General features: G+C 35.4%; 2 protein-coding genes across 3 annotated transcripts in view; both read left to right on the forward strand.

Moving 5' to 3' along the window:
* The first annotated feature begins 1,081 nt into the window (after nt 1-1,081).
* On the forward strand, nt 1,082-5,795 carry mstna (myostatin a). The gene is made up of 3 exons (NM_001004122.2): nt 1,082-1,521; nt 2,724-3,094; nt 5,296-5,795. The coding sequence occupies exons 1-3, from the start codon at nt 1,161-1,163 to the stop codon at nt 5,662-5,664; spliced, it is 1,101 nt and encodes a 366-aa protein (NP_001004122.1). The 5' UTR covers nt 1,082-1,160; the 3' UTR covers nt 5,665-5,795.
* A 3,110-nt stretch (nt 5,796-8,905) lies between these two features.
* The window catches only part of stat1a (signal transducer and activator of transcription 1a), a 28,768-nt gene continuing 12,332 nt past the window's right edge, over nt 8,906-25,341 (forward strand). Inside the window, exons 1-16 of one of the 2 annotated variants that reach the window (XR_012397321.1) lie at nt 8,906-9,027; nt 11,749-11,893; nt 13,488-13,638; nt 13,761-13,856; nt 14,787-14,876; nt 14,959-15,037; nt 15,986-16,077; nt 16,177-16,328; nt 18,339-18,497; nt 20,294-20,386; nt 20,481-20,540; nt 20,722-20,745; nt 21,356-21,443; nt 21,548-21,589; nt 24,006-24,089; nt 24,179-24,277. Coding sequence is in view for 1 of the 2 variants with exons in the window: in NM_131480.1 (NP_571555.1) it covers nt 11,766-11,893; nt 13,488-13,638; nt 13,761-13,856; nt 14,787-14,876; nt 14,959-15,037; nt 15,986-16,077; nt 16,177-16,328; nt 18,339-18,497; nt 20,294-20,386; nt 20,481-20,540; nt 20,722-20,745; nt 21,356-21,443; nt 21,548-21,589; nt 24,006-24,089; nt 24,179-24,277 (1,437 nt within the window). In the remaining variant the exon portion in view is untranslated. 2 annotated transcript variants of the gene reach the window in all.

Genomic DNA, 25,341 nt, shown 5'->3' on the forward strand with positions numbered 1-25,341 from the left:
TCAAAATCTCAAATGTGGGATGGCATTCCTAGGGCAAGGGTAGGTAACCTATGGCTCGGGAGCCACATGTGGCTCTTTGACTAAAAATATGTGGCTCTCCAGCTGTCTCTATTAAATAAAATTTTAAGTTTACAAAAAAATATCTGTGACTAGAAAAGTTTCCTGTTGAAATACAATTTAATTCCATTTTAATGTGTTTTACAGCAAAATTAACTCCTGTTACAATAAAAGTGCTGCTGTGGATTAACTTAAATCATGACACCAATAAAGTGCAAGCAACTTATTATTATGGTCACCTTGTGCACGTAAACTCAAACAACATTCATGAGTGGTGATGGCGAAAGAGAAAAATTCTCTAAACTGACCTTTCTTCATTTATGGACTTGCTCAACATGTGATGCTTCATATTTGTTTATTTTTGAGTTGTGCAGAGACATAAATAAAGAAAGGATATCATATACACCTCAATGGCTCTTTAAAAAAAATGTATTTGCCAAAAAATCAGGAATGGCTTATTTTTGCTGAACAAAGGTTCCCATCTCCTGTCCTAGGGAAATGAAAATAAAATTCCCACATGAAGTACTAAACTGCTCCAAGGGTTAACTGCATCACTCTGAATATCCTATGGGTACCACCCCCTTAGAAACCCTCTATTCTCCATATAGAAACACTAACAAAATCTTTCAGAACAACAATCTAGCAACTAAACTACCCATAAACTAACATAATCATGGTCGAAATTGATGCAAAAACCTCACAGGAACCATCTTGCAAAGTATTAAAGTAAAAAACAAATCAGGGTGGCTACACATACGAGTGCAACAGATTACAACAGTCTCCATATTGAAGTTCTTATGATATGGTAGTGTACTGCATTCATAAATACAACAAATCAAACAACCCCCCCGCCCCTCTCCTGAAAATCCTCAAATCCAAATGTCCTTTTTAGAATCTACCCAAAAAGATGAAAATCTCTGCGCGGGTTCATCTGGACTTGTTCTTATCAACCCAACCAATCATAAGATATCTAACAGCAGGGAATCTTAAATATAAAACCGCCTGGGAGGCTGCACATCTGTCCAGTGCTGTTTGGAGAGAGTGCGTAAAGGTGCTTGTCTGTTCCCAAATGAGAGAACGCCTATAAAGGCTCATCAGAAGACATGTTTCTCCTTTTTTATCTGAGCTTTTGGGGTGTGTTGGGGTCACAAAATCAAAACCTGAGCACAACAACGACAACAACGACGCAAGCATTTGTGACACCTGGAGACGACAACGGCCAGTGCACGACCTGCCAATTTAGACAGCAGAGTAAACTCTTGCGCCTGCATTCTATTAAGTCTCAGATTTTGAGCATCCTGCGCCTAGAACAGGCTCCGAACATCAGCAGAGATACGGTCAAGCTACTCTTACCCAAAGCACCTCCGCTGCAGGAGCTCCTGGATCAGTATGACCAAAACGGAGGCATTAGTGAGGATGAGGAACAAGCAAGCAGCGAGACCATCATTACTATGGCCACTGAACGTAAGTACCATGATGTACTGCAATATATAGTGACTGAAATTGTATTCAGGCACTTAGGTCACACTTAAAACATCAGATTTGTTCTGAGAAATGTGTAGAATCAATTGCAAATGCCACTGTTTTTATTTTATTTTTATGAAGATTGACTTAAGCGTCCAAATATAATGGGCGATGTTGTAATACTTAAAGGGCTGACTATGAACTTACTCTGGTTCATTCATTCAGCTGTTGTTGGAAGATGGCCAAAAGCAACAGACCTTGTTATATACAGAGCTGTGCACATTTGGCCTGTGAAAATAAGGGCTCTTACAGAGATTTACAAAGGGAACTTCAATTTCTGCCAACATACAGTAGTTCCACCAATAATGTTACATCAATAAAACTGTGGTAACTGGTATTTTCCACCAGTGTCAGCAGCAAAAAAGTACAGAAAGATATGCACAGTAATAACCCTAACATCTAGCAATGGCCTTTGTGGCCTAATGTTTAGAAAGTCTGACTTGTAATCCAAAGATTGTGGGTTTGATAATGGTGAACTGAAATTTGCAGAATAGTTGTCTAGAAAGAAGAACTACAGATGCCTGATTGATATTGCACCGTGGTAAATGTGTGCGCTCTAGAAAGAATGTGCCTTTATTCCCTCAAGGAATCAAAATGTCACTCATCCTTTTGTAGACTCTCAGACAAAAAGGTGCATAAGCTGTCCCTTTCAAAAGGTACACATTTGTACCTAAAGGTTCCATACTGACACCTAAAAGATACATATTATTACATAATAGCATCCCATTTGAAATTTCAAGGTATTAAATTGTACCCTTCAAAAAGGTCCCAACCCAGTGACAGCTTGTCCAACTTTTTTTTTGATAGTTTAGAGCAAGGGTGTGCAGGTTCAGTCCTAGATTGGATTGAGTCTTGATAACACACCTGCCTGTGGTTTTCTACTATGAATTGAGAGAACTAAAAACTGTAAAACTCTAAACTGAACTGGCCTAACCTTGCCTTAAAAAGACAAATGTGACTTTATCGGTCTCTAAAATCTACATATTATAACCTTAAGGTCTTACAAATCTTTTAATCCATATCCCTGTACTGGGGGACATGGATTGTACATTAACAAGTTTTCTGTACACCTGAATGTACAGTTGTCTTTTCTCTCATAACAAAATGGAAAAGGTGTACATTGTCTGATTAATGCCTTGCAGCTCAAGCCATCACCCAGCTTGTGGGAATGCCGAAGTGTTGCATGTTCGCACTGAGCCCAAAGATTCTGCCCGACAGCATCCTGAAGGCCCTGCTCTGGATCTACCTCCGACCAGCTGAGGAGCCAACCACAGTCTACATCCAGATATCTCACCTGGAGTCTTCTTCTGAAGGGAACAATCACTCGAGAATACGTGCGCAAAAAATTGACGTGAATGCCCGGACAAATTCCTGGCAGCACATCGACATGAAGCAGCTGTTGAAACTCTGGCTCAAACAGCCCCAGAGTAACTTCGGGATAGAAATCAAGGCCTTTGATGCAAATGGGAATGACCTGGCTGTGACCTCCACAGAATCTGGAGAAGAAGGACTGGTAAGTTAGTGCATGACTTGATATTTAAAGGGCCATGAAACCCCCTTGTTTCAGCACTACTTTGGAAAAAGTCAGAAAAGTGGGCGTGTCCAGCTCTGTTTAGGGGGAGTGTCGGAGGAAGAAAAGTGGGATGGTGTGGGAGTGTCTATTTGGGCACGCGCGAGTTTCAGAGTCAAAATACACACACACACACACACACACACACACACACACACACACACACACACACACACACACACACACAGTAGAAAGTGATGGTGTTTAACCTACATGGACATCTGTAGTCGAATTATTTGCCAAATTATTAAATGGTGGACTTTAACTGCAGTTTGGCTCTTTCATTCAGGGAATTCATTCATGCCCCTCGCGACAAACAAGATATTTGATTCGAGGAACTGCTCTAAGCGTGTATTTTTCATGCAATGTTTGATACCGCACGGCGAATAAGAGAAAAAAAACCTCTGCATTTCCCGAAACTTAGATGCACATGGCAGGTAGCGTCAGAAAGCCGCGTGTGTTATTCCGGTCACTAAATGCGGTGAAAACCCTACACGGGGTTAAAGTTTGGTTGTGGTGCTAACATGTTTACATTCAGTGCATTGGTTAACTCAGTTCGATACGAACAAACTGAATAAACAAAGAGCGCTGGTCGCTCACTTACCAAATCTGTAGAGACAGGACAATCACCAGCAGCTAGAGCCGCGTCTTTATTAAGAGGAGACTACAAGCAAATCCAGATCTCAGCGTTTGCAGATGAGAACAGCTCTCAGGTAAACAATAATCCTTCTTAGACACGTAAGTTATTGTTGTCGAGCGTCGCGTACACTGTTAATCCACACGTGAGTCTGAGCTCTCACAGAGAGAAAATGAAAACAAAACTTAACTGCAGCAAACTATAAAAGCAACACTTTACGCTTGTTTTGCCAATACAACGTGGTGTGAGTGTCGTCTAAACACTGTGACAGTAATGAATATTAATGAAGTTGCACAATAGAGCGCGCTGATTGGTTTGAACCAAGCCTTACTCATGCATTAATGCATCACACTGTAAGACGTAATAAGAGACACTCTGGCACAGACGTCCAGTCTGCACACTGAAATACACGCTATTATGTCATGACCGTGACGCGGCTTCAAAAATTTGTTTCAAACCGGAAGTATGAATTTGCTTGAAATAACGCAAAAACAACCAATTTACACTTTTTAGTGAAATATAAGTGTCCTAATAGTGTTTTTAGCAGTGTGGGACACATATACGACTGTCAACAGCTCAAAAAATTTGTTTTGGTGTTTCGTGACCCTTTAAGTATATGCTTCTTTATAATAAATCAAACAACAATTTCCTAGTCAGTGCAGGACAAACTTTGATCAATATAAGTTTTAAAATGGCTTGTTTCCTTGGTTCGGTTCAGCAGAGTTTAGTACCGTATGATTCAATTCAGGTCACCCTAATCAGGCTTGTGTTTCCATTGCCAACAGTACACATATTGGTAGGTGTGGTGTACCAGAAAGTTCAGATCAATGTCATTCTCACTTGAAAAAGAAAACTGTACGGATCATTTACAGATTGTGTTTTTTGTGAACACAAGTTAATTGTTTAAAATAGACACGCGGCAAGCACAATTTTAGATGCAAAATGTGAACGTCCTGTAAACAACAAAAGACATACCAAAGACTTTATTATTGCTTCTTGCCATTTGACTGTTTATTGCAAGACAAATGCTTTGCTTGACTATTCACCAGTGAGTCTAGCTTCACATAAAGATACCTCTTTTAGGAAAGGGTGCCAAAAAACCTGCGTGCTACTATTATATATTTTGCTACCTTTGAAAGTGGACATGGAAACAAATGCGTATTGTACTGTACCGAACCACACTACTCAGTGGAATTGGGCCATACAAGTATTAACTTACAAAGTATTTTTGAAGATAAAGAGAAGTCTTTAGGTCAATACTTAAACTAAAGATTAAAATTCTAGTCATTATTTATAATCTCCCTCACCAATCAGGTAATATCAGGTTTAAACCTACCTTTCAGAACCTTGCCCTCTCCGAAGAGATTATTATTCTTATTGGGATTATGTTGGAATGGGCTGCTCCTGTAAAAGTGTTTGGCAATTCCTATCAACTATGCACTCAATTGCATCTAAGCAGGTCTGGTATGCATGACTTAGCTTATTGTTCTTGTGTCCGCCCTTCCAGCAACCCTTCCTGGAGGTGAAAATATCAGACACAGGGAAGCGATCCAGACGGGACACTGGCCTTGATTGTGATGAGCATTCCACCGAATCTCGCTGCTGCAGGTATCCACTCACGGTTGACTTTGAGGACTTCGGGTGGGACTGGATAATTGCCCCCAAGCGCTACAAGGCCAATTACTGCTCTGGTGAATGTGTGCAGAAGTACCCCCACAGTCACATCGTCAACAAGGCCAACCCAAGGGGCAGTGCAGGTCCCTGCTGCACTCCAACCAAGATGTCACCCATTAACATGCTGTATTTCAATGATCGTGAGCAGATAATCTACGGAAAAATCCCTTCGATGGTGGTAGACCTTTGCGGTTGCTCTTGAGCCCAGTGGTTTTTTGAGTCACTAGGACAGTAAGCCTTTACTGCTCTGGACCAGAGGGAAGCAAAAACAACCTTTACCCTGACAAAATAGTTCCTGCTAAAATAAATGACCACACCATTATTCCCAATAAACCAACTTAGCGAATTCTTTTAGCTCATTCTCATCAACTGTTCCACACAGGGACAAAAAGTGGTAGCAATGTGACAAGGGTTTCTTTGTGAAGGTATAAGGCTTCCCCATGTGAATGCATTTGAGCATAGAGATGACCTGAAGGGCTTTAACGGAGTGATATCTGAATGTACAAATTGCAAAAAGTACTTTTAGGTTTTAAATTAATGTCAAAGGGGGTTGTATAGTTGATTATTTATATAAAGTCGCTTATCCCCCAGTGACCCAAAAACAAGAACGCTGACCCAGAAACTCACTCAACATGACGTCCGAAACAACAGACTTTAGGAATTCTGCAGTTGGTTCATAGTATATTGGTAGCTGATGATTGATTGGGATAGGTAAGCCTCTTTGTTACTGTAACTTGTCACAATTAATAAATGTACAAATAATCCTTAAATACTCTTTTAATTGTGTTTAGACATTGCTGGAACATCAACTACATAAATGCGAGCATCTTGTGTTCTTGTTTTATTAGTTAGCCTATTAGCCGTTTGTCTAGAGACTGCATAGATTGTATGGTTTGAACTTATGTTGTAGTGTTGATCCATGATATCAAGTAAAATGTCTGTTACTGATGTCTCTGAGGAGTTCATTTCATGTGTCCTCAAAGGACCTCTTCAGTGTTGTCCCTTCCTAACCACCATGACACCACTGACACCATTCCAAGCATGTGGAGAAAATTAGGGTGCTCAAAATCAACAAACCCATGTTCAATGGAAGAAAAGCCTGACCTGTTTTATTTTGTTCTCTAAGGCTCCCTAGAGTGACGGAGGCCCTGTGAGGCAATAACAGTAGAAGCCAGGCCCCAGGACAATGAGTGCACTTAGAAATGTTATATTTTGCTGCAGGTTTTATAATATAATCTATGATATTAGCTACCATAAAACTATTTTTTAAAAGTTTAACAATGAGTTTTACTCAGGTTTAAAGCAACTGGTTTTAGAATAACTTGCAGATTATTAATACTAATTGGGCGGAACCAGAGAGGGGAGTTGCTGAAGACATTCCATAAAACAAGCAATGAAAACAATACAAAATACAGCATTTACAAAATGTATAATGCTAATTAAGATAGACTCTTGGTAAATAAACCCACTGAAACAGGTACAAAGGATTTCTTATAACGGTTTAAGCTACACTTTGGGACTCTATAGGTGCTTTCACACCTGTGAATCGATTCAGTTGTTTCTAAACGGACCAAAAGAGCTAAAACAAGTCACGTGTGAGTAAACTCTCCTCACATTGGTCAAAGTCAGGGAGGTGGTGGTTTGGTGGTGTTTGACAAGGTGCGCTCGGTGTCTAGGTGGTTGCCAAGGCAGTGCTAGGGTGTTTTGTGTGGTTGCAAAGATGTTGCTAGGGTGTTCTGAGTGGTTGCTAGGCAATTGCAAAGGCATTTCTAGGGTGTTCTTAGTGGTTGCTAAGATGCTCTAGGTAGTTGCTAAAGCATTGCTAGGTGGTTACTGGGGTGTTTTAATTGGTTACTAAGATGTTGCTAGGCAATTGCTAGAATGTTCTAGGTGGTTTTTAAGACATTGCTAGACGGTTGCTAGGGTGTTCTGTGTGGTTCCTAAGGTGTTCTGAGTGGTTGCTAGGCAGTTGCTAACATAAATTAGCATTGTTCTAGTTTCAATTAGCATGTTGCTATCATGTTTCTAGTGTAGGTTTGCATGTTGTTAGCATGGTTCTAGTATAAATTAGCATGTTACTAGCATGTCTCTAGTATAAAGTGTATGTTGTTAACATGCATTTAGTATGAATTAGCATGTTGCTAGTATGCTATTTGTATGAATTAGTATATTACTAGTATGTTTAGTATGTTTCTAGTATGGATTATTATATTGGTAGTCTGATTAGTATGTTTGTTTGTATGTTTCTAGTATGGATTAGTATATTGCTAGTATGCCTTGTATGTTGTTAGTATGTCCAATGTTAAGTAAATGGCAGTTTTTTTTACAATAGAAGTCTATGGGACAGTTGCTAAGGTGCTGTAAGTTGTTGCTAGGGTATGGCCAATAAATTGAAAGGTCATCAGTGATTGGCAGATTGGTCGACTGAGTTAAAGGAGCCCATCCTTAAGTCTGCATGACAGTCTGGCGCAAAGGTATGAGGTCACAAAGTTTGATCCAATGTTAAGTCTATGGGGGTTTTTCAGAATTTTCCTGGACAGTTTTCGAAAAAACCAAAAGTCGGATTAGTTGGCAAAGATATAGCAACCTTTCTCAAGCCAACATAAAAAACATGTTAACAACAAAAATAAAGAGATAGATTTTTAAAGAAGTAGACACGGTAGTAGTGCTGTCGCCTCACAGCAAGAAGGTCCCTGGTTCGAGTCCCGGCTGGGTCAGTTGGCATTTCTGTGTGGAGTTTGCATGTTCTCCCCATGTTGGCATATGTTTCCTCTGGGTGCTCCAGTTACCCCCACAGTCCAAAGACATCTTAAATCATTGAATAAGCTAAAATTGAACGATGAATTGAATATGTTTAATTAGTGGTAGTGTATGTGTTGGTGTAAATGTGGGAGTGTATGGGTGTTTCCCGGTGCTGGGTTTCGCTGCGTAAAACACATGCTGGATAAGTTAGCTGTTCACTTCGCTGTGGCAACCCCTGAAGAGACTCAGTCATAAAGACAATGAGAGAACATTTCTGAAGAAAAAAACACACGATGCCTGCATCGTTGTAGATGCAAGTTGTTTTTGTTTTTTTCATTCAGAACCTTACCTTAAAAGGCCGAACGGGTTTTAATAAAAATGCGTCACTTATGCAGGTATTTTCTTAAACACACCATAAAACAGATCCTAACATGGATTCCTATATCAATTTTTAACGGTTGATAAAATAAGCATCTTTTTCTGCTGTGCCAAGAAGTTTCAGTTTCTTATAAATCACGTGATCAACGCTACAGTGTCAGGCACAAAATTCCACACTGCGTCATGACAGACGCCCAGTCGCGCTGATTGGCTGTTTGTTCGCAACAAACAGCATTTCGCTCCCTGATTGGCTCACGCAGCTGTCACTCAAACACGCAGGCAAGATCCACACGTAGGAGTCGTCGGACATCTACTGTAAAGTCAATAACAAATCGACAAAAACAGGGAACAGGCCTGTTCTTCCGTCTTATCTTGCTGCTATATGTAACAAATTAAACATATACCTGCGGATTCTCACTGTACCGTATTCGGATAACATTTGAGGGTGAGTACCTAAATAATAACTTTAATTTCCGCATTCATGTTTTTTTCTGCTTGATAGGTCAACTTACAGGGGGTTTTGCTTATGTTGGATCAATGCGTCGTATTGTTATGATAAAAGTACATGTAATCCTAATATTTCGCTTGGTATTTAAGCATGTATTATAGAAAAGCAAAGGAAAATGACTAAAATATTGTACATTAGAAAGTCAAACAAGCCATAACATGTGGACGATTTACAAATCAATATCGTGTTTTCATAAATTGTAATTTTATAACAATAATAACGTTTAACACAACTTTATAGTTATTATTATTATGCATTAGAAATAAAACTTCTTGTAAACATAAAACGTCTTGTTCATTTTAAAACACGCCCACCCACATGTTTGTGCAAGCTGTGTGAATCGGGACAAAGCAAATACATATAAACAGTTAGTAGTAGTAGTAGGCTTAATAATAATAATAATAATAATAATAATAATACTAAACATATATTAAAACAATTCAGCCAAAATGGACACTACCTGTGATGTTTAAAGTAAATGTATTATATATATATATATATATATATATATATATATATATATATATATATATATATATATATATATATATATATATTATATATTATATATATTTATAATAGATTTAAAAATATAAATTAAAAAAATATTATTATTGTTATTAATTATATATATATATATATATATATATATATATATATATATATATATATATATATATATATATATATATATATAAACAATTCAGTCAAAATGGACCCTACCTATAATGTTTAATATCTCAATAATAGGTATATAAGATGTACAAAATATTTAATATTAACGCAATATATATATATATATATATATATATATATATATATATATATATATATATATATATATATATATATATATATATATATATATATATAACAATTCAGCCTAAATGTACTCTACCTGTAATGTTAAATGTCTCAATTGTGGGTATATATAAAATCCATAATATACTTAGTAACATATCTTTTTAAAATTAATAATAATGTAGATATATAAAACAATTCAGTCAAAATGAACCCTAGCTATAAAGTTTAATATCTCAATTGTAGGTATATAAAATATTTAATAATAACGCAATTTTTTTTTATTATTAATAATAATAATAGTAATAATACAGAAATATAAATACAATTTAGCCTAAATGTACCCTACCTATAATGTTTAAAATTTCAATTGTAGGTATATAAAATGTATAAAATATTTAATAACATATTTTTTTAATTATTATTATTAATAATAATATAGATATAAAAAACAATTCAGCCAAAATTGACCCTACCTATAATGTTAAATGTCTTAATTGTTGGTATCTAAAATGTATAATATACTTAATAATAAAATATCTTTTTAAAATTAATAATAATAATAATATAGATATATAAAAACAATTCAGCCAAAAATGGACCCTACCTATAATATTTAATGTCTCAATTGTAGGTATATAAAATATGTAATAATAACATAACTTTAAAATTATTATTATTATTAATAATAATAATATAGACACGTAAAAACAATTCAGCCAAAATGGGCCCTACCTTTAATATTTAATTTCTCAATTGTAGGTATATAAAATGTATAAAATATTTAATAACATATTTTTTATTATTATTATTAATAATAATATAGATATAAAAAACAATTCAGCCAAAATTGACCCTACCTATAATGTTAAATGTCTCAATTGTCGGTATCTAAAATGTATAATATACTTAATAATAAAATATCTTTTTAAAATTAATAATAATAATAATAATATAGATATATAAAAACAATTCAGCCAAAAATGGACCATACCTATAATATTTAATGTCTCAATTGTAGGTATATGAAATATGTAATAATAACATAACTTTAAAATTATTATTATTATTATTATTAATAATATAGACACGTAAAAACAATTCAGCCAAAATGGGCCCTACCTTTAATATTTAATGTCTCAATTGTAGGTATATAAAATGTATAAAATATTTAATAATAACATTTATTTTTTAAATTAATAATAATGACAATAATAGTAGTAATAAAGATACATAAAACAATTCAATCAAAATGGACTCTACCTATAATGTTTAATATCTCAATTGTAGGTATATGAATTGTATAAAATGTTTAATAATAACACAATATTTTTAAATTTATAATAATAATAATAATAATACAGATATATAAAAACAATTCAGCCTAAATGGACCCTACATGTTATGTTAAATGTCTCAATTGTAGCTATATAAAATGTATAAATAATTTATTTACAACTTAATTTTTAAATAGTAATAACAATAATAATAAAAATTTACAAGCACTATCACCTTACTAAAAAGCCTTTTGCACTACTAGAAAGTTTTTTTTGTTGCATTTTCAATGTAAAAATAATCGCATCACAAAATATATTGTTTTATGCAAAAACGAAAAACATTGTATTCACATTTGTTGTTTTGCTATGCATATAATATTCTTGCAAAATGTTTACAAGGTTACAACACACAGCACACAAGCTCAAAACACCTTAACAGAGATTTTGTACCTTGCTTATCTTTGTTGACACATCTGTTGTTCTTATTTTACTGGGATTTCTAAAAAAAAATTTTAAAAAAGTTGTCTTGATTATGAAGTCGTCAATTCCTACACACTTGCTCATCGATTTTAACTCTCAGCCCACACAGTCGCAGCAATGACTCAGTGGTTGGAGCTTCAGCAGCTGGATCCAAAGTTTTTGGAGCAGGTGGACCAGTTGTACGACGACAACTTTCCCATGGCCATCCGACAATATCTCAGCAGCTGGATAGAAAGCCACGACTGGTGATTTTGTGCCTCCTTTAACTTTAAAAACCATATTAAACCACATTGCTAAACAACTGCTGTCTAATCTGAACAAACTCTGTTAAATAAATATTATTAGAAGTGTAAATTTTTTAAATACATTTTTAAAATATGATATATATATATATATATATATATATATATATATATATATATATATATATATATATATATATATATATATATATATATATATATACATACATACATACATACATAATAACTAAAATACTAATAAAGGTAATAAAATATCAAATATTACTTTAAATATTTATAATGTATTTTATATATATATATATATATATATATATATATATATATATATATATATATATATATATATATATATATATATATATACACACACACACACAACAGTTCTGTCTGGTTCTCAAATCTGATTGGCTGATAGCCGTGCGATATTCTGCAATATCAGAACTCCTACAGCCTCTTTACCCTTTGTGTATTACTCCGCACACATACAGCCAGCAAAAAGCAGACACTACAGATCTAAAGTTTAAAAGATGCTTTTAACTGTTTTAATAACTGTCAGCTTATGATTTGAATCCAATGTGAAAGAAAGTAGTTCCTCATACAAAAGGGTTTTTGAGACTCTCCATGTTTGATTTTGTTTTTATATACACAATTATGCCGTCAAACTGTTGTATAAACGCAATATCAAACTCGTAGCAGTGCGATATGGCTGTATATCGGCACTGGTGGGGGCACTAAAGCATCGCACACTTCCCACCTGTGCCGATATACAGCCATATCGCACTGCTAATCATGTGATATTGCTCATATATATATATATATATATATATATATATATATATATATATATATATATATATATATATATATATATATATATATATATAACGAAACCCATCCCATTCTTGTCCTAGGACAGTTTTGAAAAACTATTTTAATTCACTTCGAATGAAGACTACTGTGTGTAAATGGTTTGTAAATAAATTTACAGTTTAAGTCAAAATTATTAGCCCTTATTATTATTATTTTATTTCCCAAATGATGATTAACAGTGCAAGGAAATTTTCACAGTATGTCTGATAATATTTTTTCTACTGGAGAAAGTTTTATTTGATTTATTTCGGCTAGAAAAGAAAAATAGTTTTTAATTTTTCAAAAATCATTTTAAGGTCAAAATTATTAGCCCCTTTAAGCTATATCTTTTTTACAGAACTTTACTTTTTTTGTCTACAGAACAAACAATCATTATACAATGACTTTCCTAATTACCCTAACCTGCCTAGTTAACCCAATTAACCTAGTTAAGCCTTTAAATGTCACTTCAAGCTGAATTCTGGTATCTTGAAAAATATCTAGTCAAATATTATTTACTATCATCATGGCAAAGATAAAATAAATCAGTTATTAGAAATAAGTTATTAAAACTATTATGTTTAGAAATGTGTTGAAAAAAATCTTCTTTTCAATAAACAGAAATCGGGGGAAAAATATACAGGGGGGCTTGATAAAAAAAAAAACAGCAATTGTATCAAAAATATTGTCGTAATATATTGTCTTAACACTTCTCCGTTCCCCAAAGGGACCATGTCGCAAATGTGGAGAACGAGTCTCTGGCCACGGTGAGGTTTCATGATCTTTTGACTCAGCTGGATCACCAACACAGTCGCTTCGTGATGGAGAAAGACTTCCTAAACCAACACAACATCCGCAAGTTCAAGAGGAACTTGCAGGTGCCTGTTGACCACATGACCATTTTCTGTTAGCCTCTGAGCCACTAATGTCATTAAGCAATGAACAGATCAGAAAAACAGCTTGCCAAATGCAAATGACTTATCAAAATCTTATTTTCCAGAACCTCTTCCAAGACAATCCTGTTTCAATGGCGATGATCATCAGCAGAAACCTTCGCGAGGAAAGAAAGATTATAGCCATTGCTGGAATGTCAGAGGTCAGTTGATCTCCAGCACCAACTTTACCACCAAAACCTTCAAGAAACTCAACTTTTGCTTGGAAAATAGGCACATTTTACAACACCTTTAGAGTTAAACAGTTGAGTTTGACCATTTGTGAATCCATTCAGCCGATCTTGTCAGCTGAGCTTAGCATAGGTCATTGAAATAGATTAGGCTGTTAGCATCCAGCTCAAAAGTATAGCCATGGTACAACAGCAAAGTTCCTTAATTATTACAGTAGAATGAGATAATAGTTTTTCCCAGTGATGTGTTGCGGCTGGAAGGGGATCCGCTGCGTAAAAACCTGGTGGATAAGTTGGCGGTTCATTCCACTGTGGCAACCCCAGATTAATAAAGGGACAAAGCCGACAAGAAAATGAATGAATGAATGAATGAATGAATGAGATTATAGTTCATAGCCATATCAACCTAGAAAATAGCAACTTTTCATATTTTGTCTGTCTTGGAACATAGTAGAGTCAAGCTTTATATAGGAAAAGTATAAAATTTTTTGTTTTTGAAACGAGATGCTAATGGTCTAATCCGATTCAATGATCTATGCTATGCTAAGCTAAAAATGTCTGAATTGATTTACAATGGTAAAAGTCAACTGTTTGTTGGCGCCAACAGCCTAGTGGTTAAGTGTGTTGACATATAAGATCATGATGCTCATGGCGACCCGAGTTCGAATTCCGGCTCGAGGTTCTATGCCGATCCATTCCTTATCTTAGCTCCCAAAGCTTTCCTGTCTGTCCTCCACTATTCTATCCCAATTAAAGCTGAAACCTCCCCTAAAAAACTTTAAAACCTTGACAAACTCATGTACTCACCATAGTTATGTTCCAAAACCGTATGATCCTTTTTTTCTCTGGCGTGATGTTTTACTATATAGTGACACAAAATGAGTAATTTGTATAATATTGCAGAGTCCAACACCGAACCCCACACAGGACATGATTGTGGAGAAAAATCGTGAAATGGACGCAAGGGTGAAAGACATAAAGAATAAAGTGCAGGTAATAAACATTGTGGCAAATATAAGACGTGTTTAATTATTCCAGTCAAGTTGTGTGAATATTCTTTCTGATTTCCCTTCAGGACGCTGAGCAAACCATTAAAAATCTGGAAGATTTGCAAGATGAATACGACTTCAAGAATAAAACTTACCAAAGCAGAGGTAACAACATGCTTTCTTTGAAAACATCTGAATGATTTACTACTCAAAAAAAAAGTTCTGTCATCAGCAATGTTGGGGAAAGTTACTTTAGAAAGTAATGCATTACAATATTGAGTCAAAATAAGTAAGTAGTTTAATTACTTTTACTGTAGTCACTTTTTATGGTAGGTAATGCGTTATGTTAATTTTGTTTTTCTTACGTTGTTTTACTTGCGATAGAAACTCTCTATTGCTTATTTAGCTTTTGAGAATTTGTCCAATAATGTTAAATTATTATTTTTTTGCATCATGTAGAAACTCAATTATTTTGCGAAAATTTACTCAATCACGATAAATATCAATGCGCTTCAAGAAAGAGCTAGCCATCTTTTTCAACTAGTAAAGAAATTGAACTTGGCTTTATTTATTTGCAAAATCTGCTAAAATGTTAAGGTAGAATTAGCTATTTTCTTCCAACAAGTATAGATATTCGATATTGTCACTAGAAAAAAAAAACATGGAATGTGAACAAACCCTGACTAGATGAGAATCTCAATTTTGCCTACATAATTAGCGGAAACTTGACGATCACCATTGGAACATTTTACACCAAATGTAGTATTAAGCATTCGCGCAAGTAATTTACATGGAGTCGATGCAAACGCACAAATAGAGGAAAATGTAACACCGTGCTGTAAAAATGATGCTCGCATTTCCCACAAACTTAAGCAAGACATATCCATGATGGAAAAAACGTTCTGCGAGTAAACTAGAGCGAGTGAGTGTTTGGCGTGAGCCCAGCATAAGTCACAACTAGCCTAGAAAATCAGTATTGTAACAACCATGTCAGGTCGGAACGGTCCATTTTTCCCCCAACAAATCTAGAAAGGGATATTATTTTTTATATTTATTACTTAAAATTATGTATTTTTATTGTTACTCGGTTTTGATTGCACATTTGTTCAACAGACGAACTCAATGGCACCATTTCAAAGGAGGACCTGAACCGCGAGAAACTGATGATCCACGCCATGTTTGTAAAACTCAATGATAAGAGAATAGTGAGAACACCGCTGATGCATTTTCCTTCATCGTTCCTGTAATGCTAACTGATTAGCAATGTGCAAGAGTTGCATTGAGTTTTGACTGTGTCCACATAGATGGCGATTAGTCAGATGTCCGAGGTGTTGAACCTGGTGGAACCGGTGATCTGTGAGCTGATCTCGACAGAACTGGTCGAATGGAAACGTCGTCAACAGATGGCTTGCATCGGCGGGCTAACTAACGTCTGCCTGGATCAGTTGCAGAACTGGTAACAAACGCAAAGCACATATTTACTCGTATATTAACCGCGTCCGTGGACCCACGGCACACAGTATTTAGCTGTTCATGAAGGGTCGTATGTGTTAGTTTCAATGATCCACAGGGTTTGTTGCTTGTTTTTCCCCGCAATCCTGTCAGGGCCGATACAACAAAGTTGTGTGTGTGCTGCAAGCATTTTTGTTGGGAGAGCAGTACGAAAATTGGAGAATGGCGGACTTTATTTTTTATCAGGAGTTCGTTCACATTTAGACATATCGTCGTGCTGCTGTGTAAATCCTCCAGATTACCAGCAGGGCTAATGGTTAAAATAGACAGAGCAAGAGACCTGCTGCACTGAGTCTGCATTCAGCCCCGGGGAATGAGAGAAAAGTCCTCATTTAGTGTTAATATAAACACAATCATTTTTACAATGATATAAATTGTGTTTGTGTTTATGAAATTACGGATAACAAATGTAACTGGGCATTAAATTACGGTTTATTTATTTGCATTTTACCCTTGTAGACTATAAAATCATGCCTCTCCTCACGGTTTGTGTCTCATTTTGTGAGCTAATTGACAACAGTTGTTCGCTCGCCTCCTTCTACCCTGCTCTGCTGGCCATGTCCATAACTTTTTCATTTTATTCATGACCATTTGTTTTGGTATAATATTATTATTCTTAGCAGTATTATTTAGTATGTGCATTTTTAATATTTGTTTTAATAAAAACAAGCTTAGATTTGTCCACCTGTCAGGTTTTAGACCATATGGAGCATAACAAGTGTATTTGGATATAACTAAGAACACACTTCGTTTTTATTGTTCATTTATTTGTTTGATGCAAATCAGAACTGAATTTAGAAATAGTTTTGAAACAAATCTTTGACCTTAACAAACTAAATTAATCATGTAGGCTAACGGATGTCTGTGCTCACAACATCGTTTCTCATCCATAAAAGAGAGAAAAAGAAAGTGAAAGTAAAGGCCGATTGGGAGGAGGCTCATTTTTTATCCTTGTTGTTGCAGATGATCTGTTTAACAGTTTTCTCACTAGCAAAGCATTCAGTTTTTCCACTTACAAAGTTGCCATGTAAATAGCAAATGCGCCATGGCATGACTCTTAAAGGGAATGGGAGATGAGACTCTGATTGGTTTATTCTCAAAACACACCCACAACTCATTAAGAGAATAAGCACAACCATGTTAGACCATGCGCCACAGCACAAAGCGTATTTTTCCGTCCTTAAAATAGCAAAAGTTGATTTGGACACGCTCCTAATGACTTTGCGCCCTGCGCTTTAGACTTTGCGCCTATTTTGTTAAAATTAAGTTTTGCGTTGAAAAGACATGACATGAACACAGACCAACAAAAAGATTTGTATTATGCCAGGCCAGTAGGTGGCGATGTTACAATGCCACTTTCAGAAAAATTACATTTTTAAAACATGGGATGGTGCAATTTTTAAAACACAGACTTTCAAACACATTTTCAAACGTTTTTTTGTTTCAGGCCCCAAACATGCTTTTGTTTAGAAAATAAATAGCCAAAATATGCAAGATGCTTTACATATTTAGTTAAAAGCAGTGTGTCAATTACATGAGATTACATGGTTTTGTTTAATTTTTTATAGTAATAATCCTATTTACAAGACGTGCGTACATAGACACCACTGCATGTCTTATTATACAATGTTTGTAGTTTCATGGGTATCAAATAATGGCCTGAGTGGTTTAGTATCGACTGTATTTACATATTGTATTGACAATAATAAATATGTTCAAAGTAGGCATATATGGTTGAAGACAAAAAAAGTAGCCCTCCTGTAAAATGGTACTTTTAAACAGTTCTTTAAACAGTACTTGGGAAATATTTGAAAAAGTACATTTCATAGCCATTTTTTCCCGCACAATACTTACAAACATTGCTAATATGACTACACCTTACAAGCTCTACTAAGTCATGTCACATATTTAAAATCATATATCATAGGTTTCTGTTTGTTGCGCCGCCTTTTAGGTTTACTTCTCTTGGAGAGTCTCTGCTTCAGAGCAGACAGCAGCTCAAGAAACTCCTGGAGCTCGAGCAGAAGTTGTCATACAGCACAGATCCCATCACCTGCAGCAAAATCTCTCTGGAGGAAAGGATCATGTCAAACCTCAAGAATCTCGTCACAAAGTAAGAATCCTTCTCTTGTTACGCCACTGCTAAAAACTCCTGGAGGTTTCACAGATAGTCTATGTTTACAATCAATAAGGCAAATTAGAGTTAAGTGTAAAACTGGAATATCACATAAAACATTTATTAATACAGCTTAGTTTCCATCCAATCCAGTCAACTAGAACAAATTGTCACTTCCTGATAAACTGGCGACAAATATCAAAAGGCAAAATGGAATTAAGAGTAAGAGAAGCTACTGTTCTTATTTAATAGTAAACTTGCACCTCAGAAGATTTAGACAAAACAAAATGAACGTATGGTGGTGTTTTTAAGGTGTGAGAACGCTCTTTTGGAGCGTAGACACTCAAGATTGTTCTGTGATGTAATTATATTGGACCATTTTGATGACAGACTTTGGCTGAGGGATTTGAGATTGACCAAAGCTACATTTCAGATGGTTTATAATATGGTCGGTCCTGTTTTGTCCATTTAATGCCATCCCATCACGCATACCACATGATCAGTTAATGCTGTATTTAATCACTACATTTATTTTCACACTTTTCTTATTGTATATAAAGGTAATCGTATTCAGTTGTAGGATTGTCAAGTATTGAGTTCAGTACCAATTGATACTGAAATTTTACAAATGTCCATCAAAAACATTAGTTATGTTTAAGTACGTGCTTAAATGTTAGCGGGAAATGGAATTGTTTTGAATATTTCAGTACCGAATTTGATACTTAAAAAAAAAAATTAAAACGTCAATCAAATATGTCAGTGGTGTTTAAGTATGTGCTCAAAATGTTAGCGATAAATGGATGTTTATAATATTTCAGTATTGATTGGTACCGAATTCCATATTTTTAAAAACTATTTTTTTAAAACGTCAGTGCTGTTTAAGTCAAGTGGTGCTCGCTGCAGAGCCATTTGAGGAGAGCTGAGTTCCAGCGAGGGGGAGCTTAAGCTTGAGCTCCACCTTTTTTGCACTTCTTCTACGAGTGATGTCACTGGGGGTAGGGTTAGGGGTGGGGTTGGTGTACACATTAAAACAGCTTACAGGAGGAGGAGCGACAGCTCATGCTCCCTCTCGCTGGAGCTCAGCTCTCCTCAAATGGCTCTGCAGCGAGCACCCTCTCGTTTAAGTACGTGCTTAAATTTTAGCAGGAAATTTATGTTTATAATATTTCAGTACCAATTGGTACCAAATATGATACTTTTAAAAACTACATTTTTTTTTAACGTTATTTAAAAACGTCAGCGGTGTTTAAGTATGCGTTTAAATGTTAGCAGAAAATAGATGTTTCTAATATTTCAGTATCGATTGGTACCAAATTCAAAACTTAAAAAAAAAATTTTTTAAACGTCAATCAAAAACGTCAGCGGTGTTTAAGTATGTGTTTAAAATGTTAGCAGGAAATTTATGTTTTTAATATTTCAGTACGGATAGGTACCAAATTCGGTACTTTTTAAAAATGAAAATTTAAAAAAAGTCAATCAAAAATATCAGTGGTGTTTAGGTATGCACTTAAATGTTAAGAGGAAATTTATGTTTTTCAATTTGAGTACCGATTGGTACAGAATTTGATATTTGTAAAAACAAAAAATGTTAGCAGCGTTTAAGTATAAGCTTAAATGTTAGCAGGAAATGGACAATTTTTATATATATGTAACCTTACTCAATTGTGCGCATGTTTTTTTTAATGCCAATTTTCAAATATTTTCTCATCTTGCAATTTTAATGCAATATTCCAAAATACACATGAAAACAAGTGAATGCAATCATTGCTAGTGAATGATTTGTGTGTTTTCAGCTCTTTGGTAGTGGAGAGACAGCCATGCATGCCGACCCAACTGCAGAGACCTTTAGTGCTGAAGACAGGAGTTCTGTTCACCCTCAAATTACGGTAACTGTAAACACGTGGCAGATTATTCACACTTCTCTGGAAGTGGAGGCCTGTTTCAGATGATGAATAACGAATTGCATTTTCTTGCCTCCAGGCTGCTCGTAAAAATTCCGGAATTTAACCACACTGTTCGGGTGAAGGTGCAATTTGATAAGTGAGTGTTCAACAAAACCCTGACTTAGATTCATTAATGTAGGGTTTTTAGGCACACAGGTTTTGTGTACTTGCGTAATGAGTCACTCATGTAAATCAATTTTAGATTTAGCCCACATTATGAAATACTGCAAATGTATTATGTATGGTCTTGTGTTAACATGTCTCTTAATGCCTTTCAGGGATATCGTTGAAAAACGAAAAGGGTATGTACTACATCATTTGCTATTTTTATACTATTAAAGGGGTGGTTAGAAATTATGTCATGACAAAAAAAAAAAAAAAACTATAAAAGTAGTCCTATTTTTTTGCATCATTTTAATCACTGTAAAAATAATTAAGGGCATAATTCACCTTCTTAAAAAAAAAAAAAAATTCTCTCATAACTTCTTCCTGTTATGGATGTCAGTGGCTAATTTTCCCCAGGATTTTTCAGAATATCTTGTGTTTACAAATATATATATATATATATATATATATATATATATATATATATATATATATATATATATATATATATATATATATATATATATATATATATATATATATATATATATATATATATGTTTAAAAGCACTTGAGTGTGGGTAAATGAGTAACTTTTGTTAGCTGAACTATGCATTTAAATTAAATGACATTTAATACACAAAAATATGAACTTAAAAATGAAGAAAATATATATATTTTTCGAGCTGATACAAATATTTTGGGTGGCAGTAAACAATGACAGAATTTAGATGTCTTAATCTTGTTTTAAAGCACTTTATTTTAATCTAGCTAAATTCTGCTTACCCACTAATGCTTCTATTTTAGGTTTCGTATGTTCAACATCTTGGGAACATCCATGAAGGTGATGAACATGGAGGAGTCCAATGGAATGGCAGCAGAATTTCGTCATCTGGTAATATGAAAAACAAAACCTTTTGCTTAATGAACCAGCCACAGTAGAAAAGAATAGAAAAGTAGTCTAATATCAAAGTAATGTTGTTCTGTTTTACTTCACAGCAATTGAAAGAGAGGAAAGTTACTGGAAACAGAACCAGTGAGGTGAGAGTTTGTTCATTGAGTCAAAATTCACAGAAAAGCTGTAGCACACAGGGTTGGGAATTGTAGCAACGGTCAGGGAATTGTGGCAAAGTGAATGTCATCACAACAATACAATGCTGGAAATATTCAACAGGGCCTAAAATAAACCCTTGGCTAGTGTGTGTAAACCTCACTTCCTCAGACCCTCCCTTTTGGAAAGGATTCTCATTAGCATACTTGTCTCCCATGTGGAAATGCTGAATCGAATCATGTTTGGACTGAGGCAAGTTGAACCATCAATGTAAACCTCAGTTTAAATTGGTGCAGTGACCCGAATGGGAAAGAGCCATTAGATGAGTGAGTGTAACAAGGCCAATTAGTATAATATGTGCTGGTAAACCTAACTTACAAAATCCCTCTTTTTGCTGTAACATCCTTGTTAGCATCTGGCATGTAGGAAATGCATGTTTGAATCTTGTTTGATGCGGTAAAAGTAGTACAACCAATGTAAACCAAGGTTTAAATTGGTGCCATGACCCGGGTGTGAGAGTGTATTTAGGTGGATAAGTGAAATGGAGGCCAACTAGTAAAATCTGCTAGTAAATTTGACTCACTCAGACCCTCCCTTTGCTGTATCATCCATGTTAGCATCTCCCATGTAGAAAATGCATGTTCGAATCATGTCTAAAGTGGGGCAAGTAGAACCACTGATGTAAACCAAGGTTTAAATTGGTGCCGTGACCCAGGTGTGAGAGAGCTTTTAGGTGTATAAGTGTTATGGAGGTCAACTAGTAAGATCTGTGCTGGAAAACTCGACTCACCCAGACCCTCCCTTTGCTGTATCATTCTTGTTAGCATTTCCCATGTAGGAAATGCATGTTTGAATCATGTCTGATGTGGGGCAAGTAGAACCGCCAATGTAAACCATGGTTTAAATTGGTGCCGTGACCCGGGTGAGAGAGAATCTTTAGGTCAACTGATCTGTGCTGGTGAGATCTGTGCTGGTACGCCTATCTCCCATTCTCAAGAGGCTCACAAGTGCCTGATACTAGAAACTGTGGACCTATATAGCATGTCCATCTCACTGAAACACTGATTGGAATACTATTTAGAGTGGAGAGAGCAGAGGGGTTTAAGGCGGTAAGTGTAATGGAGGCTGGCTAGTAGGAGTAAACCTCTCTCAACAAGGTGTGCTAATGACTGATCCTAGAACTCAGTAAGATCCAAGTTAATTTACCTGCCTCCCCTTCTGCAAATGCTGGTTTGAGTTAGGACTTTTAAAAATATAGATACATTATTATTATCTTGATAATACTAGTATATGAAATTCTCATCTGTTGTTTATCCAAATTTGTCCAATCAGATGGGGCCTTTAATATCTACATCCCCACCTCTCCAGTAGGGCCTGTTACTTGAACCTAGAGCTGAAAGTAAATACTAATGCTAAGAGACAAGAGAGGAAAATGACAACAGTCAATAAGAATCACTATCTCAGCTGAGGTTTTCACTATTTCATGGTGTTTTAAAATGTTTGCACAAAGACATAGTTTTGTTTATTTTATTAGCTCAGGAAGATATCTAGTACTTTTTTATTTTAGTATGATCATAACATGATAAATTGCATAAAGAATAGCATTTTGCAAGTTAGATAAATTGTTAGCAATATCGTTATCGCAATACTCAACAATAATATGGCATGATTTCCAAGTATTGTGCGGTCCTAGTTTGAATCCCTGAAGTGAGAGTTTATGTTGACGTCAGAATTTGCACTAACCCCCAGACTTCAGGACGTTGGAGCCTGGAGTCTAATCAGCAGGCTAATAAAGCTGGAAAAGCCAGTACATATACTACTCTGAGAACGGCTAGTAGAACCAGAGACGTTACATAAGTGTCAAATTCCAGTAAAAATAAGCATTGACATGCTTACAAAACTCTTGTTTGAGAGTTGTTTGGGAACTTATATTAATTCTAAAGATGTCTAAGAATGCTGTTGTAGTGGAAATGGGGAAAAAAAATTCAAATGATTTTTTAAGCGAGCAGCTCATTTTAATATTGTTTTCAGTGTCTCAGAGTCATCCTCGGCATTATCCATGAGCTACGAGCATCTCCCATGTAGGTATTTACCTAGGCTGGTAAATTTACATGGACTTTACTTCGTCCTCTAGAGTCAGTCATTAGCGCAGCTCATACTCCTACTAGCCAGCCTTCTATACACTTACCCGGGTCATGGTACCAATTTAAACCATGGTTTACATTGGTGGTTCTAATTGCCTCACATGAAATATGATTGAAACATGTATTTCCTACATGGGAGATGCTAACAAGGATGCTAAACTCAACACCACAGAAAAATACAAGCTCCAATTGTAAAAAAGTGCAACATTTCAATGCAATTTTCCGCATATCTAAATGTTATTTTTGGCTTATTTCTTTTCAGGGTCCGCTGATTGTCACAGAGGAGCTCCACTCCATCACCTTTGAGGCTGAGCTTTGCTGGTCTGGCTTGGTCATTAACTTTGAGGTTAGAAAATCCTTTAAAAGAACCAAATTTAAAATAATTCCCACCAAATCATAAACTTTAGATTTGTTATTTTCTCTTTCTTTCTTCAGACAACATCTCTGCCCATAGTCGTGATCTCCAACGTCAGTCAGCTGCCCAGTGGATGGGCGTCCATCATGTGGTACAACATGCTGATCTCTGAACCAAAGGTAAATGCTCTTTCCTCACGATAATAGATAAACAACAATTGAAATGCATCATTTAAAACCTAACTGAAGTTATGAAATGAAACAAAAACTGAAAGTATAAATATTATATGCAAATAATAAACTTAAATATTTAAAATGAGCAAAATGTTGCAAAATTGATATTAAAACACATAAAACTACAATGAAATTAAAAATTGATATAAAAAAATTTGAACTAAAATGTCAAAAGCATTCAATATAGAGTTTTTTTTAACTAAATATTACATGTAATATGTAAATAAATACAAAAATATTGACAGATAAAGTTAATGCTAAAACTAATGGAGTTTAATTAACTTAAACTTAATTAACTTAAACCTGAAGTAAAAAATCTTGAATAAATTAAAATGAGTTCATAATAAATCTGCTAATTGAAATAAACTAATGAATACAACTGACAGAGCAGATAGCAGAATTTATTTAAAAATATAATTTCTGGAGACTTCCGGTATGATGGCGGAGTAAGAAGTCGCACGTTTCTGCTCTGAATATTACTTTCAATCACTTTGACTAATCTGAGTTCTCTACGCGTTTTAAGCGCAAGAAATTTAACAAGACGCGTTTAACAAGACATCGTGACAGCGCTTATAACCTAATATGCCGAGAGGTAATACAAAAAAGAACACTGGAATAACTGAGGAGGATAACGTGCAAGCGTCGGGTATGGCGGCTTCGACACAGGGAGACGACATCCGCGAGCTTCTCGGGGGCATCAGATCAGAGGTCGCAGCGCTCAGAGTGGAGATTCTTTCCGAGCTAAAAACCTCCATTTCAGCTGTGAAAGCATCGCTGCAAACCCAGGGGGAAAAATTGAAAGATGTCGAGGAATCATTAACCAACGTGGATGGCCGTGTCACTTCTTTGGAAACTGCATGCGCAGCTCTGACCAAAGACAACGAACGAATGAAAATGAAACTCGACGACTTAGAAAATCGCTCAAGAAGGAACAACGTGAGAATAATTGGCATTCCTGAGCACACTGAGGGCGCGCATCCAACCGCATTTACTGAAGAACTTCTACTTAA

This window comes from Danio rerio, chromosome 22 (genome assembly GCF_049306965.1).
Source record: "Danio rerio strain Tuebingen ecotype United States chromosome 22, GRCz12tu, whole genome shotgun sequence".
NCBI classification, from domain to species: Eukaryota; Metazoa; Chordata; class Actinopteri; order Cypriniformes; family Danionidae; genus Danio; species Danio rerio.